This window comes from Antrostomus carolinensis, unplaced genomic scaffold (assembly GCF_000700745.2).
Source record: "Antrostomus carolinensis isolate BGI_N321 unplaced genomic scaffold, ASM70074v2 scaffold29079, whole genome shotgun sequence".
Lineage (NCBI taxonomy): Eukaryota > Metazoa > Chordata > Aves > Caprimulgiformes > Caprimulgidae > Antrostomus > Antrostomus carolinensis.
In genome coordinates this window covers 35,040-51,917 of record NW_010337129.1, presented here as the reverse complement: position 1 = coordinate 51,917, position 16,878 = coordinate 35,040, and the positions used below count along the sequence as shown (strand labels likewise).

Genomic DNA, 16,878 nt, shown 5'->3' with positions numbered 1-16,878 from the left:
ACAAAAACCCTCTTGCCCCCCCGCCCCAAAAAAAAAAAAAAAATAGTTATAAATCTTTTTTTTTTTTTTCTTTTTTTTTAAAAAAAAGGACTCATCCATAGATCTGGATAATAAATTATTTGCGTTTCCTAAGAAACTTTTTTTTTCCTTTTTTCTTTCTTATTTGCCTTATGAAGCTGTCTGAAGCTTTTGACAGAAGAAGTAAGCTGTTTGCCTAGATTGTACTCATCTCTTCAACGCAGAAATGCTATTAAAGAAGGAGGAGAACCAGAGGGGAACCCAAACGAAGAAGGAGAAGGAAAGTCCCCATCCCGACTCAAGAATCCCTAATTCCTCCTCATGCCATGAGCGCTGCCGGCTGCTGCCCTGGGAACGGCCAGAAGGAAGAGGAGGAGGAGGAATGCTGTGTAACACTTGAATTGCTTGTAAACGCTGAGGATGGGTCTCTAAGGCTGACAGCGATGCAGGGAGGGAGGGAGAAGCGAATGGTCTCAGCCCCTCCTCGCTCAGCCGCTGCCCGGGGATGCACGTGCCTCCTCCCGCCATCAGGGAAGGGTCCCCCCTTCACCCTCCATTTCGGCCTCCCGGCCTGCCAGCCACAGGGATCATCATCAGCAGTCTCCCTCTGTGGCCATGACCACCAGCATCTCGCTCTTGCCCATCTCTTCTAAGGCACTGGCCAGGGTGTTGAGATCACCATCGTCTTGATGCTCGGCTTCCCATAAGTCCAGGAGCACCCCAGTGGGGCTGGCTTTGGTGGCAAAGTAGTTCAGATACCTGCGAAGGGGAAGCAGAGAGGAGGACCAGGTTGGTGTGGCACCCTTCAGGGATGGAGGGGCAAAGGATGCCGGAGCAGCAAACTTGTTTGCAATGCGAACTCTGATGGAAATGCCATCACACAAATGCCAAAGCCCTTGAGATGCCTTCAATTTTCGATAGAGGCATTCATGCAAAAGCAGCACAAGCTTTGTTTAGCTGAAATTACCCTCCCTTCGGTCCCCAGAGGTAACCCAGGTGGGAGCAGCCCAACCACGATCCCAAATAAATAAGGGCCAGTTCAAAGTGACGAGAGACCCCAGACTGTGGCACAAATGGATGCATGGCTATAGATGGGTGCAACTATGCCCAGCTATATCCATATTAATGAGTGGACCTATATGGCTGGACAGAACCTAGCTGGATATCTGCAGCAGGGAGGGAGTGGAGCAAAGCCCCCCTTCCCAGGGCACAGGAGAGGAAAACAAACCACAGGGAGACCCACCGGTCCATGGAAAGCTTCTGGGCAAGAAGCCTCCAGTCGTTTCCCCTGGAGTTGGGGGCATCCAGGCTGTTGCAGATCTTCTGCCGGATGGAGAGGGGAATTTTGAAGGCGTAGGGTCCCAGCTGGGTGGTGCTGGTGGCACCGCTGTGGTGGGAGTGGAGGGTGTCAAAGGAGCTGGCGTGCTGCAAGGGAAAGGACAGGGTGAGATGTTGCAGCACAGAGCATCTCCCAAGCATGTCCCCTTGCTGTCCCCTCACCTTCCCCACCACTCACCTCTCCCAGTGTGATGTGGAGCTGGAAGATCTGCCCTTCCCCTTCAACCTGCCGGACGCAGATCTTGCAGGTGAGCTCGGTGGAGGCCTGGCTGTACCTCTCCAGTGTGAAGGTGCAGTGCAGGGCTCGCTGGCTGCCACTCCAGATGTGATAGAAGGGGATTTCCTGCAGACCACCAAAGCACGGGCTTAGCAAAGGCTGCAGCAGCTCCCCTGGGAGATCCCACCTCCTCCAGCCACCCCAAGGGGATGGGGTGGGGTGAGACAGAAGGACCCCACAGACAGCATTCCACTAGGAAAGATGATGTGAAAACCAGTCCTCCTTCCTCCTCCACCTCTCTGGGAGACAACTCTGGAGACAAGACCAGGACACTCACAACCCCGTCGTGCCTGGCTGAAGATGGTGTCCCTGGTCTGGGACCCTGCCTGCCCCTGCCTCAGCCCCTCACCTGGTACTTGGCCAGCAGCTTGCTCCTCCACAGTGCATGAGGGATGTCATGGATGGAGAGACGCAGGTTGTGGTAGCTGTCCTTGAAGGGCAGGGGCTTGGGCTCCTCCAGCAGATACCCGCCCAGCGTCCGCTCCAGCTCCAGCACCTCCTGCGGGCAGCGGGACAGGCAGCGTGAGACCCAGGAGATAAGCAGAGGCTGCTCCTCTCCCTTCTCCATACCCAAAGTCAGGCATGTTCCTGCCAAGAGGAGCCAGCAGCTGCAACAAGCCCATGGGGAGCCTTCCCCAGGAGAGTAGCCTTTGTCACCCGACAGCTGCTCTCCAAGAACTTGCCAACTCGCCTCACACAACAGCCCAACCTACAACTTGAATTTTATAACACATGAGCATCTGTATACACCTCTGTACTTCTCAGCTCATCCAAAGGTCCAACATAAAGGTTGGGCATGGCACTCTTCAGAGTGCCACCTGTTCTGTTTTTAATACCATCCCTCTATTAGACCAACAGCTCTTAGGAGAAAAATGCAAGCCAGGAGGCAGAGCTCTGCCTACATCTCCACCTAGAGGCACTGCAGCAATCCTCACTCCATGGGACAAGTCACTGGGAATTCCATCAAACCGCTGGTCCAGGCAGCCAAAGCACCAAAACTCAAGATCTTCATACTGCATTCTATGCTACCAGTGCCACAAACCCTCCCAAGGAGGGGAGAGACAAGTCTCCATGCAGGAATAACAGGATCAGAGAAAACCTGAGGCAAATCTCAGCAGCGTTTCCCGAGTAGGAGAGGGAAAACCCACCCAGCAGCAGCAAAACCTCTCGTGTAATGCCTGCACAAAGGGGGCCCAATACAGGAGCTAAGCAACATCTTTGTTATTTCCTTCAGAGAAGGTGAGGAAGGACAGGGAAAGCAGCAAAAACACTTCTTATTTCACTGTTGTGGTCACTTTGCAAGCAGTTTCATCAGGCTGTCTGCTCCTTTGGGCCAGGCCATCCTGAGAGGCACCTAGCAACATCACATCACCAGCGCCAACAGCTTTGGGAAACAGGGGCAGCCCGCCCCAGTGTGGGCGTTGCAAGGTGACAATACCTTCAGAGCATCTGGTGTGTCCTCCAAGCAGTAGACCTTCAGGCTGTACTCCAGAGAGGTGCAAACAGTGGGGGCAAAGATTGCCAGCTGGAGCCTCTTGATGGCTGACCTGGAGTAGGACTCTCCCACGAAGACGTAGGTGCCAAGCTGGTCTAGCAAAATGTGGCAGGACTTGGCTTCCAGCTGGCAGTAGCAGGGAGTGTTGAGGGTCTCCTCATCCAGGGTCACAACTTCCTACAGGGAGAGATGGGAAATCAAGGCTGGGGGTCAGCCTGTTGTCCAGGGGGTTGTGTCCCACAACACTCATGGTCTTTGCTGGCTGCAAGGGCTGGGTTCCCACCTTACCTCCCAGTTTCCCTGGTGGGACTGTGTTTTCAGCTGGTAAATCCAATCTGAGGAGCCGACATCGGCACAGTGGGGAATGGTCAGGACGACGGGGCGGCAGAGAAGCAAGCCGGTGGGTCCGCAGGTCACTGCCGGGCTCAGCACTGTCTGCGTACCTTCAGAGGGCAGGCTGGGAGGGGAGAGGGGACACTGGTTGGAAAGAAAGCTTCATGGTGGCCAACGAAGAGCAGAAGCGCGGACGGCACAGTGGGACTTACAGGGCACTCTCTGCCTTGTTGAGGGCCAGGTAAATCTCGTAGAACTTCCCCTGAGGGATGGCTCCATGGGGCACCAGCAGGCTCACCCCTAGCACAGCACACACAGGCGTTAGTCACAAAATGAAGGAGAAACCACCAGGGAGAAACCACCCTTCCACCCTGGCCGGCAAGCACAAGGACAGCAGTGAGCTAGGGCAGCCCAAAGCACCCCAGGAGAAACATCTCCAGATGTTCCACAGCTGCACTGCTTGCAGGGAGGAGCCAGAACACTGCATTAGGAAGTAAAAGTGCATGCTGGATCTTTTTGCAAGGCACTGGCCCTGGATCAATGGCAGGGCTGGCCAGGAAAGTCCCAGGAGGCTGTGACCTCCAGCTTGAGAAGCCTGGTTTGGGAACGGCTTGCTTGCTTCCTCCCCTGTGCCAGCTTTGGGCTGCTCATGGCAGGCAAGAGAAACTTCTTGATCATTCAGCAGCCAAATGCACCCTCCTCCCCAGGCCAGGGCTTACCAGTGCCCGGGATGGTGAGCCTTCCTCCCAGGTAGCCAAATGTGCTGCTGGCGCTGTTGCTGTGCTCCCTGGGCAAGCTGAGGAGATGCTGGGAGCCCAGGGCTTTGTTCCGCACATTTGCAAAGTGGCCGTCCCTGGTGTTGTCCCCCGGCAGGGACCCCCCCGAGTAGGTCCGTCCCATCATGGAGCCCTGGCGAGGAGGAGGTGGTGGAGGAGTTGTACACCTTGATCTTGAGGTTGGGCAGGGGGTCAAGCAGGGGGGAGTTGGTCATGGGGATCTTGTCGGAGGAATCCTGCAGGGCATACATGGGGCCACGGTACACACCAGCGCTGGCTGTCAGGTCTGGCTGCATCGAGGGGTGCAGCAGCTGAGGGTTGTCTGTCGGAGGAGGAAACAGGGATGGGATGAAGACAGCAGTGGAACCAGGGGGAGGTAAAAGCACTGCTTGAGTGGAAGAGACACGTGTGAGAAGCCCTCCTCTCTGCCTGGGCTTGAGCCAGCAAGCAGGACCTGCACAGGCTACAGTTCTTACCATGCCGGGAGGTCTTGAAGTTGACGGGGTGGAAGCCTCCAGTCAGAGCAGCTGATGAGTCTGTGATGTCTGTGTCAAAATCCCGGCATCTCCTCCGGTACACCACCACGCCCACAGCCATGAGGATCACAATGAAGACAAAAATGGCCACCACCAGCCCGGCGTACAGGGCCACATCACCTGTAGCCTCCAGCACTGCAAGAGATTAAAGAAATGGAGGTGAGACAAAGAGCACCAGAAATGCACATCAAGACTGACCAGTGCTCCCCAACCCTACCACTGACTTGGGACATAGGCACGAAGGGGAAGATGTGTACTGAGCCTACTGGAAAGGCTGTGGCAGGAGGATGGAGGGTGTTTCCTAAGAGCAGACTAGAAGTTAGAGTGATGCCAGACATTGAGATGGGGGTGAAGCCCTAAAACCTTTGGAGGACACCTTGTTATGGCTTATGTAAACTTTATTGAGCACCAAGAAGCCCAGAAACATTAGGTTTGTGCAGCTCAGATTCATGAAGCTATCAACCTTCACATCCTACTAGAGACAACCCTGAGGAGTAACCGTAATGCCTGACCGTGCATCTCAAATATACGTGCCTGAGCTATGCATCCATCCAGAAAGACCGAGCGTCACTGTACCCATACAGGCACCACTCAGCTTCCCCATCTTCCCTTCCCCTGCCACAAGGCTCTCGATCTTTAAACTGCATCTATTTGCCCAGAAAGGAGAGGGACCAAGAGGGAAGGGAGACCATGGTGAAGCCTCCAGCAGCAGGAGCTGAGCATGCTCAGCCCACCCTTCTCTCCTTCCTCCCTCTATGCTCACCCACATCTCTTGGTTTCTACAGTTTCATGCTGGAGTGAAGTCCTGTCCTAGGCCTGGTGATCTCAACCACATTTGGACTATGCTACTTCTGGGAGGTGTCACCTCGTCCTTAAGTCATTCCCACTCTGGATGCCAGAAATGGGAACCCTGATGTGCCCCTGGGACCCCTAACTAGAGGAAGGGAGTCCTTGTGGTGGGGTGGTCAAAGACTAGAGTAACTTTGATGGTGTAACATTGGCTGCATCGTGGTGCTCCTGAGAAATGCAGGCAGCAAATCAGGGATGGAAGCGAGGGTGCAAAAGTGGGTTGTATATAACTTCAAGCAGAGGCCATGATTTAATGTACGCAGGAGTTTTAGGGTGGGCTTTAGTTGCTCCCTCTTCCCACCCCCTGTCCTGCCCCAGCTGCCAAGAAGCCCTACCATGGATGCGAGGAGCCCTACCATGGATGCAACAGAACAAAACCAAAGCAATGCCTTGCAAAGAAACAAAACGGCCATGAAACGAGCACTTACGGTGGCTTTTGGGTTCACTTAGAACTCTCTTATCTGTTAGGAAAAAAAAAATTAGAAAACAAAAGGTGAATGTGATGATGAGGATGAGATGAAACAAAAGGCAATGGAGCCTGCCCAGGGGGAACGAGGAGACGCAGCGTGGTGGGGAGGGAGAGGAGAGCAGCATTGAAAGCCAGGCAGAAGCATGGTGAGAGATGATGTCCCCATGCCCAGCCAGCCCATGGGACATGTGTCCCCAGCTAACAGGACTTAGGATGTTTCTGGCTGTGGCAGTGTTAACGGGGACAGTGGTGTCATACAGCAGCAGGTGGCAGCACTGGCTGCTCAGCCTTCATGTGCCCACTCATAGTGTAGCAACACCATGATTATTATTATTACTATTATTGGTTTTTTTTCCTAGCTGCTGCTCCAGGGCTCCTACTCAGCAATGACCCAGGTCAGATGTTTTCATGGCAGGGGGGTTGGAACCAGATGATCTTTTAAGGTCCCTTCCAACTCAAACCATTCTACGATTCGATGAAACCCCTCCTGGCTTGCCATCACTAACCACAACCAGCCTTATTTCAGCAGAGACCCCAAAACATAGCACCCACTTCTGAAGGCTTGGTGTGGCATTTAGATCCCACCAAAAAACCCCTAAACCTTTCTTTCCACTGGGTGAGAACTAGCTTTGCAAGTGAGTCAGGTTAAAGAAAACCTTGTTCAAGACATAATTAAAAAAACAGGTGTCAGTGACACTGCTGCCTGCCCCGTCAACTTGGAGGCATGGCCAACAAGAGCATGGCCAAGCACTGGAGTACCATGTCTACTGGCATTGCCTATAGCACAGGTCCCTGCCCGCCTGCCCCCTGCCCCCTGTACTCACTCTGCAGGCAGAGCCCGTCGGTGCAGTTTTTGGAGTCGAGCAGCACGCCGCTGCAGTCCTTGCCGCCGTTGCGGGGAGCTGGGGCAGTGCACTCGCGGCTGCGCCAGTGGGTGCACTCGGTGCTGCACGCCGACCATTTGCTCCACTCCGTCCATGCTCCATCCACTGCAGGTCACCAAACACAGCCACATCAGTACACCCTTCGGCACAGCCTTCAGGCTCATTCCTCAGTGCTGGGATGTCTCTGGGTACCTGTGCCCATCTCAGGGCTTCCAGAGACCTTTGGAAGGAAGCATTATCCCACCAAACTCAGCTCCACCAGGAGCACAGGTGGACCATGCACAAGGATGATCCAAGGGCTGGAGCACCTCTCCTATGAGGACAGGCTGAGAGAGTTGGGGCTGCTCAGACTGGAGAAGATAAGGCTCCAGGAAGACCTAGTGGTCTTCCAGTACCTGAAAGGGTTACAGAAAGGCTGGGGAGGGACTTTTGAGAAGAGCAGGGAGTGAGAGAACAAGGGGTAATGGCTTTAAACTGGAACTGGGGAGATTGAGATGAGATGTGAGGAAGAAATTCTTCATTGTCAGGATGGTCAGACACTGGCCTAGGTTGCCCAGAGAAGCTGTGGATGCCCCTCCCTGGAAGTGTTTAAGGCCAGGCTGGATGAGGCTTTGAGCAATCTGGTCTAGTGGAAGGTGTCCCTGCTCATGGCATGAGGGTTGTAACTAGATGATCTTGAAGGTCCCTTCTAACCCAGCCCATTCCATGATTCTATAACCTGGGGATGGACAGTATGGACAAGGCTTCTGAACCCGCCTTACCTGGGCAGAGGGTGGTGCAGGTGATTTTCTGGAAAGGCTGCCCATCACAGAAGGAGCCGCCATTCAGTGGCGCAGGGTTGGTGCAGGTCCGGGTACGCTTCTGCCAACCCCGGCCACAGCGGTTGTTGCAAGGAGACCACTCAGACCAGGTGGACCAGCCACCATTCACTGCAAAAGGAGATGGACAGCGTTAACACATCAGCAGAGCCCATTTCAGCAGGGACTGGAGCTAAGCTTAGGGTTTACTGGGTCCTCTGTCCTTACATCTGTGATGCCCTGGAACAACTTACCCTCACAAAAAGCAAATCACGATACTTCTTCTCATGTCACATACCCCATTGCACAAGATGCTCAAGCCTGTTTTGGTCCTTTTTTCACTTTGCAAATATTTTTGCATCTGGCCACAGCAGATCTTTAACTTCATAGCAAAGTTCATCCAAATGCAGCTTTTCAGCTGCTTTCAGAGTCAAAGCCATCTGGCTAGTCCAACCTCCACCCACCTTCGCACCCAACCGAGAAGGCTTGCAAATACCTACACCTACTAACCGCTCCTAATAACCTGTGCAAGCTAGGAGAGGCATCAGGTTTGCAGACATTGGCTATTACCTAATTTAATGCAAAGCCCTGGTGGGGTTCACTCCTACCACTTCCAGAAAGTGCCCATATTTCCCCTTGGCTTGGAGACATGGCTGGCAGCAAAGGTCCCCTCCACAAGAGCAAGGGCCAGTACCATAGACAATGACAGCAGCTGTGGTGCTCCGGCGCTTGGCCACAATGTTCTTGGCCATGCAGGTGTAATTAGCAGTGTCCAAGAGGCGGGCTTGCTTGATGATGAGGTTGTGATCAATGGTGATCAGGAAGTTGGTGTCTTGGGTGGGATCGATGACATCTTCATTCCTTAGCCACTCTACCTGGAAACGCAAAGGAAGGGATGGGGTAAGGACAGTGATTAAGCTGAACAAGAACTGAATGCTCAGCCAGTAAAAACACATCATGGGTTTTTCTGGAAACACCCATCCCACGTGCTCTCCACTACGAGGGTCTCCAAGGGCCCCAAAACTGAGCCAGGACACAACGGCTTAACTAGGCTGTTTGGGAAGGGTGTGAGTTGATACTGGCACTGAGCATGGGTGTGGGCACAAGCAAGGAGGAATATCAGGTTGGAGAGGCTGAATTCACCAGCCCTGATGGAAAGCAAACCCCACAAGACCACCCCCAAAGCCCTCCCCATCTTCAACACCAGGACCACTGATGTCCTCAGCACCACAACTATTGGCTTTCCAACCTTGCCTCTGACCTGCAAACCAGGTCTGACCAGGGCACATTACTACTGTTTTGGTCAAGGATGGGACACTGTGGCTATCACCAACACACAACTCCTGGGGGCTGATGGAGCTGTAAGCAAGGAAAGCAACGCTACCGTGCCAGGGAAACCCATCTGTATTGACTTTCCCAGCCCTTGGCTCTTGCTTGTGACTGCTCCCCTTCAGACATTTCATTGGGTGCCTCCTTGTTAGATCTTCCCCCTAACGAGTTAACAGCACATCAGGAAGCATGGGAGAGGTGGGTTGAGCAGGTGCTGAGGTTACGTGTGTTGTTAGATGTCAAAATAACAGATCCACCACCCAAAATAAACAATTCTGCTGAACAATGAAAGCTGACAGTCTCAGCACAAGGCCATCCATCATGGCCGCAAGCTATCTGCAAGGACGTGCTCAGCCTCCCCGCGGGATTGGAGAGGACATCCTACCGGGCATTTCTTTGGGCTGCTGAACTGCTCACCTCAGCCTGTGGCACCCCCTCGGGTGGGCGGCACTGCAGCAGGACCTCATGCTCCAATGGGACCTCCTTGCCCAGTGGCTCCTGGTCAAAGTTCTTCCGTAGGTCTAGGGGAGAAAGGAAAACCCAGGGGTTACCAGCCCACGGCAGGAACAGGGCAACCTGCAAAAGCTTGGGGGGTGAGAGCAGCACCTCAGCACCAGAAACACTCCAGCTCAACACAGCTAGAGCAAAACATGTCCTGGGAGGAAGGAGCTGAAGCAGCATCTTTTCCAGGATGGATTCAGGACAGCAGCACATGGTGCTCGAGGTCAATGCCTTTCCTCCTTCACGCACTTGCAAGCTTAAACCCCCTCCTGGCTTTTCCTTTTGGGCCTAAACCTCAGCTTAACCACTGTTTCTTCAACCTCCCCATTTCTTTCCCCCTCTGGACTCTGCACCAAGACTTTTTGTTGAAGGGGAGAAACGAGATTTGCACAACAGCTCAGCTCCCAAGTCATCACCAAGGCAAGTTCTGAAATTTCAGAGCTATGAAGGCTTGTTGCTCGGCTCTGCCCTGGTCGGTCCTGGCTGAGCCATGTCCCCAGACTTGCTGGAAACTTTGGAAACTTGGCCATCGAACTCTGGTGCCAAAGTGGGGAGTGGTCACTGCTGAAAAGCCAGGCTTGCTCAGCAAGGGGCTGGCCAGTGCTTTGAGGAAGGGGGAGAAGCGAGAAAGTCAGCAGAGCTCCCAAGGACATGGCAGGGTCCCACTCCAGAGCCTTGAAGGGAGCAGGAACATCACTAGATGGTGCTGCAATCCTCTACTATGGGCCCTTCTGCAGCTGAGCCTCCCGCTTGCCCTCTCGGTACATCTCATCCACTCGGCTCGGAGACACACTAAACCCTTGGCTGGAAACACCAAACCCTTGGCAGAGGCTGGACAAAAGGGCTCCCTCAGCAGCCAGCCCTGGGTCTGGTAAAGTTTTTCCCTGTTCAAACTAAATCCTGCAGCAGCATAGCTGATTCACCAGCTCCCTCCATTTTGGATAATATGCTGGATTATTGGCCTTCTAATAGCAAAATCTGTTTATGATGAGGAAAGCCTGGCTGTTCTCCTATAGCTTTGCCATCTCATTTGCTAAGAGGGCAAATTCGAACGGGTAACAGCCTGATTAACTCGCCCTTAATCAGGCTGACACCCACAAACAGCAGCTTAGAGAAGTGACATATGACAGCAGGGACTCCAAGGGACACGGAGTCGCTGATTCAGGCAAAGCGTGCAAGGTGCTAACTGTTGGGTTATTAACGATAATAAAGCACCAGGAAGAGCTGAGCATGCTGATGGGCGATGCGGTATTAACCCAGCTAGTGCCACGGCCCTTTGCTCAGATGGGTTGGGACAATGTCTGCTCAGAAGCAAAGCTAGAGTTGGGCTGGGGAGCTAAGACCAGGGCCATCCACCATGGACGTGTCATCTCCAATGGATCAAAAAGCACTGCTTCCAAGAGGGAGGCAGCTTTTGGAGATGCCAACCCCACACAGCTGCACCCACTCTCTCTCAGGGATCCTGGGAAGCTGGGAATGAACAGCCTGGCTGCTATTTCAGCTGGTGTTGCTACCAGAAGCAGCACATGCCCAGCTTGACATCGCTCCTTTTTCAGCCTCGGATCCAGGGTCACACCTCAGGTTTTGTAAACAATTTCTAAATCAGTGGGTTGTACCCTCTGGAAACCTTTTGGGGCACCAAAAGTGGAAAAGAAGGTGTGTGAAGGATTCATTTAAACTACATCAGTAGACTATGAGCCGGAAGCGCGCAGGCAGGTGCACGCAGAGGGGCAAGGAACACTGCTGGAGGGGTCATGCCCGAGCAAGCACTACGCGTACCGGGCACTTACATGCGATGCGGACGTATGCCCGGCGGCTCTTTGTGGTGCCCGCAGAGCTCCAGGCCACACACTGGCACCAGTAGTCTTCTAAGCCAAAAAGCTCCTCCACCTGCTGCCGGGAGACCTCGATCTGCACCTCCCGCACCAGCATCCCTGGAAGAGGACAGAGGGATGGCATCAGCTTGGTAGGAGCACCAGGGAGGAGGGAAACTGAGGCAAGGGCTGCTGGATGTGCCGAGCTCAAGGATGGAGGCAGCATGCTGGAGGCATCTTGGAGGCATCCGAGTTTGGCACCTCTGCAAATCACGGAGACTGTTACCTCCAGAGGGTGGTGTGGAGCTGAAGCCAGGCTCACATGGAGGAGTCTTGTCTTATTTTTCTCTCCACTGGTCCAGCTGGGCAGGACCAGGACCTCTTAACTGTTTCAAGAGGCATCACCCTTCTCCCCCCACCGCCGATGTCCCCATCCCTGCCCAAACCCCTTCCCACCCACCAGGATTGAAGGATGGCTCCAAGGCTTTGCTGTGGGGAAAAACCATCTCTGTCAGCTTCCTTTTAAATAAAAATGTAACAAGACAAATAAAAGATCTTAAGGAAAACATGATAGCATTTCATGCCTAATGATGCCAAAAAGGGTTACATGCCTCCATCAACCCCCCCATAAAGTCTGCCAGGACGCCCTATCCGTGGCAGGGGTGCGACGACAAAGGTGGCACTGCCACATGCAGGACATGCTCCCCTGGACTGCAGGATGCTGCGGCTTGCCTGAAGCACCAACCCCTCACAGCATCGAGGACGAGAGGGACTCAGGGCTTGCTTTTCCTTATTTTCAGCAGTATCTACCCTTTTTTTGCAGCTTCTATTTATAAAAAGGCCTCAAGTTCACGGCGACAGAGAGCTGCGCGCTCCCCAGCTGTAATTTTGTTAGCTGGCTCCCAGTGCTGTGAGGAGCAATTACCGTCTCTGTGCCACCTTCCTCGGAATAGCTGACAAACACGCACCAAGGAAATACAATTTATTTTGCCACTATTAAAGGGGGAAAAAACAAAAAGGCATTTGGGCCAAGCGCTTTTGGAAAAATTAGGGCTTGTGGAAGGACTGGAGATAGAGATGGTGCAAAACCACCTCGTCTCTCTGGAAAGCCTCAGCAGGGTGGGATGAGCAGCCCTGGAAAAATGGGGAGCATTCTGCAAATGCCCTGCTATCTCCATAATCGCCAAAAGCAAAGCCTACCCAAAACTGTAGGCTGAGCTTATGGCTCACAGGAGCGCCTACTGAAAGGGTTTACAGGCATCCAAACACAGCCGCTCTTACTAACCGTCCCTTCTTATCTGGCTGAATTATCCTCTCTGACTTGGCCTATTTTTGCTTTCTTCTGCATGAAATGTTTTGGATCAGATGCAGTCAGAGCATTATCGAGCCCGGCTCATTCAAGACACGTCATCTTAAAAGTTGGGTTTGTTTGTTTGTTTGTTTTTTTCCTTTAAAGGTCCCTTCTTCCAAGCTTTTAACCAAGGATACTTAAAAATCCACGAACCCCTAACCGTGTTAACCCATCGCTTCGTGGCCAGCTCTCCCCCGTGCCCCTTGTGGCAGATCGCCCTACAAAGAGCAGACGCTGCAAACGCAGATTTTTTTTAATGCAGCAAACCATTTTGGTTCCAGCTCCTTTTTTCTTGGGCAGATGTGCCCATACTGGCAGAGTTTGACATGCACAGCATCCCCTTCATACTAAAGGCATTGTCAGTTTTGTTCACAGATAGCAGCCATGCCATCTTTGAAGCCTGGGTGAAGAAGGTGTGCACCTTTTCCTCCCTAAATTGCTGGTACATGTTCTGCATCTGCAGACTGAGATCTGAGAGGGAGATGCTGGCCCAAAGCACATGAGTCCCCCCCAAAACGAGGGTAAGCTCATGCTGCATAGACTTTCTGCTCCCTTTCCACTACGTTTTCTCCAACCTGTTTTGCTCAAGAGTTGTGTGAGGCAGGTTATTCAGTACAGGGTACTTACTCAAGAGGTAGATCAAGTGGTGGGGCTAGAAATATAATGCTTTTTCCACGTTGAACATCACTAAGCCATGAAACTCCCTGCTATGGGATGCTGGGGCAACCCAGAGAATAAATGTGAGCATTTAGACATGTTGATGGGGAGGGAATCCATCCGGGGCTGGACCACACTGCAAAGATATCGCTACCAGACCAGGGAGTCCCTCATCCTAGAATCATGGAATCATTTTGGTTGAAAAAGACATTTAAAATCATCAAGTCCAACTGAAATAATGGACTGCAGAAAGCTGGGAGGGTAACAGAGCAGGGTCCATCACGCCATCCTTGCCCTGGCTCAATGCCCTTCCCCTGAGCATCCACTACTCCCACACACAGGGCGCGCAAACCTTTGGCTCGACCCAGTGCAGCCACACGTTATAAATAAATTAATAACCCTTCGGCGAAGGCTGCTCGGTCACTGATCGGCACTGACTTTTCCCTGGAGCGGTGAGGGTTTCAAATCTGGCCTCTGCGAGAGCTGAGAAGGGGAGATGCATTCCAAAAGAGAGAAATGGTGCTGCTGGTGTTCCAAACATTCTCTGGAGAAGTGAGGGGACAGCCTTGCCCTGCCTTTTCCGACAGCCTTCACAGAGAGATCCTCTGGAAGAAAAACATCCCAGGAACAGATAAGCAGCTTTAGGAGGAAAGGCTCAAAAACCCACAGGGAAAATAAAATGATCTTCCCTTTGCAGAGCAGGTTCAGAGATGCATCCAAGCAAGGACCAGCTCATGGCTAGCACTGGGTGATGAGTTGAGGAGATGCTGGGGAAGGGCAAGGCTGGGGAAAAAAAAAAAAACATACGGACAAGAGGAGAGTCTGTAAAAACACTTGTGCTTCTCCAGGCTGACAAAGTCTCTCCTCGAAGCCCAGCCCGTCTTCTGGGGCCAACATCACAGCAATTCAAAAGGCTGTCTCGGTTTAAAGCCCTCCGGAGATGAAGGATGCCGCACGCTCAGGGATTTGCAGAGAACAGATTGTATGTGGGAAATGTGATTGTTTTCCTCCCCTTCTGATCAGGCCACAGGTACCAAAATCGGTGCAGAAATGATAGAAGCCGAAGTAAAGCATCTAAATTTTAGCATATCTACTTGATTACATGACATATCTAACCCCCACACCTTGTTCTCATGCTGGGACGTTTCAAAGCATGGGCAAGCAGCTCCGTGGTGCCCAGTCCCATGGAATAAGGCACCTCCTAAAACACCTAAACCACCTTCTCACTCCCACATTTCAGGCAGCCAGCAGCTGACTTGTCCTCTGAGGCAGGGAAGAGCTCATTTGCCATTAAAAAGCATTTCAAATCCTACCTGCAAATGTTCTCATTACCCATTAAACATCGAATCCCTCTGCAAACTCAAGTAAGCTGCCAGCCTTTGCCACCCCTTGTGGCAATGACTCCTACGTGTTGATTAGGCGTTTTGTAGGAAGGCATTTCCTTTTTTTTTTAATCAGATTTAAACATGCTGCCTTTCAAATCCCATTTAACAACCTCAAATCCTGCAAAAGGGCAAGCGTGCAAGCACCGCAGGCTGATTTCCTCAAGCCTCTATGGGGTATGGTGACCCATACCATCATGATGCCTTCAGCAAGGGTCTGGAACAAGGCAGCTCCTCCATTAAAATTCACTGATGATATGGAAAGACAAGGTATGCATGAACCAAGGAGGTGGAAAACATACAAAAGTGACCTCATGAGATTGCAGTCATCTGGGAATGATAAAAATTAATCAAAGAGACCTGTTGGTCTACCTGAAGGAGAACCACCTCCATCGTGGATGTGCAAGAGAGAAAAGGGCAGAAGCGCCTGGGAAGAAGAGAGGGGAAGGGCAGGCGGGGCATGCTCGGGTGGGTCTGCTCACCGGTGACCTCGTCCAGGCTCTCCTTGGTGACATGGTCGTTCTGGTTGACCCACTCCCCATTGCATTTGAAGTAGATCTGGGTGGCGGGGTTGGCACGGCAGACGAGCTCCACTGGCTTGTTCTTCACGATGTAGGCGTCCTGAGGCTCCAGCAGAAAGTGAGGGAGGGTCTCTGCCGGGGCTGAGGGGAAGGAGTCAGGCAGCACGTCGCTGTACTCCAGCCCTGCCAGAGAAGCGAGAGGGTCAGGAGGTGATGTTAGTCCCATCCCAGTGAGGATGTAACTCCTGCCTACACTGCTTCATCCCTCCCTCCCCTTCCCAGGATTGCCCCACGTGCAGTGGTGTCACCAACAGCCCTTGCTGAGGATGCAAAGCAAAAAAAAAGCAAAACAGGACTGGAGGCTCCCCAAAAAAAGAAAAGCAAATTTCTGCTAGGTAGAGAGCTGCTGCTGCGGGGTGCAGCATGGTTTTGCCTGGGCACCAGCCTCCTCATCCACACCTTTTAGGGCTGACCTCAAAGCCTGGGTGATCTTGCTAGAGAACTCCACAAGGGAAAAAGCAAACCAAACCCAAGTCCAGGGATGGTGACAGGGACACATAGAGGTTCCAGAGGGGCTGCTGTCCCCCATCCCAAACACATGGGCATGCTCAGAGAAAAATATCAGCAGGGCTTGTGCTGGGAACACTGACCATGACCCTGGCACAAATCCCACACATCCCACTCTTTGGTGGAGCCATGTTCAGGATCTTACTCCCCCTGCCATCTCAGCATCACACCACAGGGATGGGACCTGCAGCCCCCACCAGAGTAGCCCCCACCCGAGCAGCCCCCAGGGACTGGCTATCTGCCCACTGCAGGCAAGCCGTTGCTTCCAGCCCAGCCACCTCCAGAGAACATCATCCATAAATACAACCAGGATTCACACTATCCCACCCCCACAACCACATAGGGTCAGTGCCCTGGTGATCTCCTTCTTCCTGCTTGTTTGCTTTTGAAAACAATCTAAATGCAAAAATAACCAGAAAATGAGGTCCTGTCTGCTCAGGCCAGGCCAAGAAAGGTCTCAAAAAGGGTCAAGCACCTCAGAGTCCACCCAGGGCCATAACTGCCAAGGAGCGGGAGCCCCAAGGTGGCTCATGCCCAGCACCAGCCTGGGAAGATGGCGCAACCAACGTCGAGGAGCATCTACAGCATCCAGCATAGGAAACCTGTTTCCAGCCACTTCATCCATGAAGATCAAACCCAAATATCACAGGACTGGTAAAACACACACAAACACACACACACACACACTGGGATGCTACTGCTTAACCTCTTCTTTCTGGGCATCTCGCTAGCAGTCAGGTCACATCACAAGGCTTTTTAATTTTATTTTTTTTTAACACCTAAAAGAGTTATGAGCTTTTCCTCCTCCTCTCTTCCCCGAGCGAGAGCTGTGATTCTCAACTCCAGGCATTGCAGTGTACAGGAAAACAGTAAATATCCCCAGCCCTGTGATAACATCTCCAGAGCTGGCAAGGAAGAGAGGAGCCCACTCCCTTTGTCACCCTTGGCAAGGAGCAGCACTGCACAGAGAGGATCAGAGAATGC

The 16,878-nt window shown here is 52.6% G+C and overlaps 1 protein-coding gene across 1 annotated transcript; it reads right to left on the bottom strand.

Moving 5' to 3' along the window:
- Nucleotides 1–387: 387 nt before the first annotated feature.
- Nucleotides 388–15,553, bottom strand: LOC104530498 (netrin receptor UNC5B-b). Its single transcript, XM_010175093.2, is given in 17 exon segments — nucleotides 388–777; nucleotides 1,262–1,443; nucleotides 1,535–1,699; nucleotides 1,983–2,132; nucleotides 3,072–3,305; nucleotides 3,417–3,585; nucleotides 3,674–3,761; nucleotides 4,181–4,380; nucleotides 4,382–4,559; nucleotides 4,714–4,908; nucleotides 6,051–6,083; nucleotides 6,916–7,080; nucleotides 7,737–7,904; nucleotides 8,467–8,647; nucleotides 9,519–9,622; nucleotides 11,393–11,536; nucleotides 15,289–15,553. Coding segments are annotated over 17 exon segments (2,787 nt in total). The 3' UTR covers nucleotides 388–611.
- Nucleotides 15,554–16,878: the final 1,325 nt, after the last annotated feature.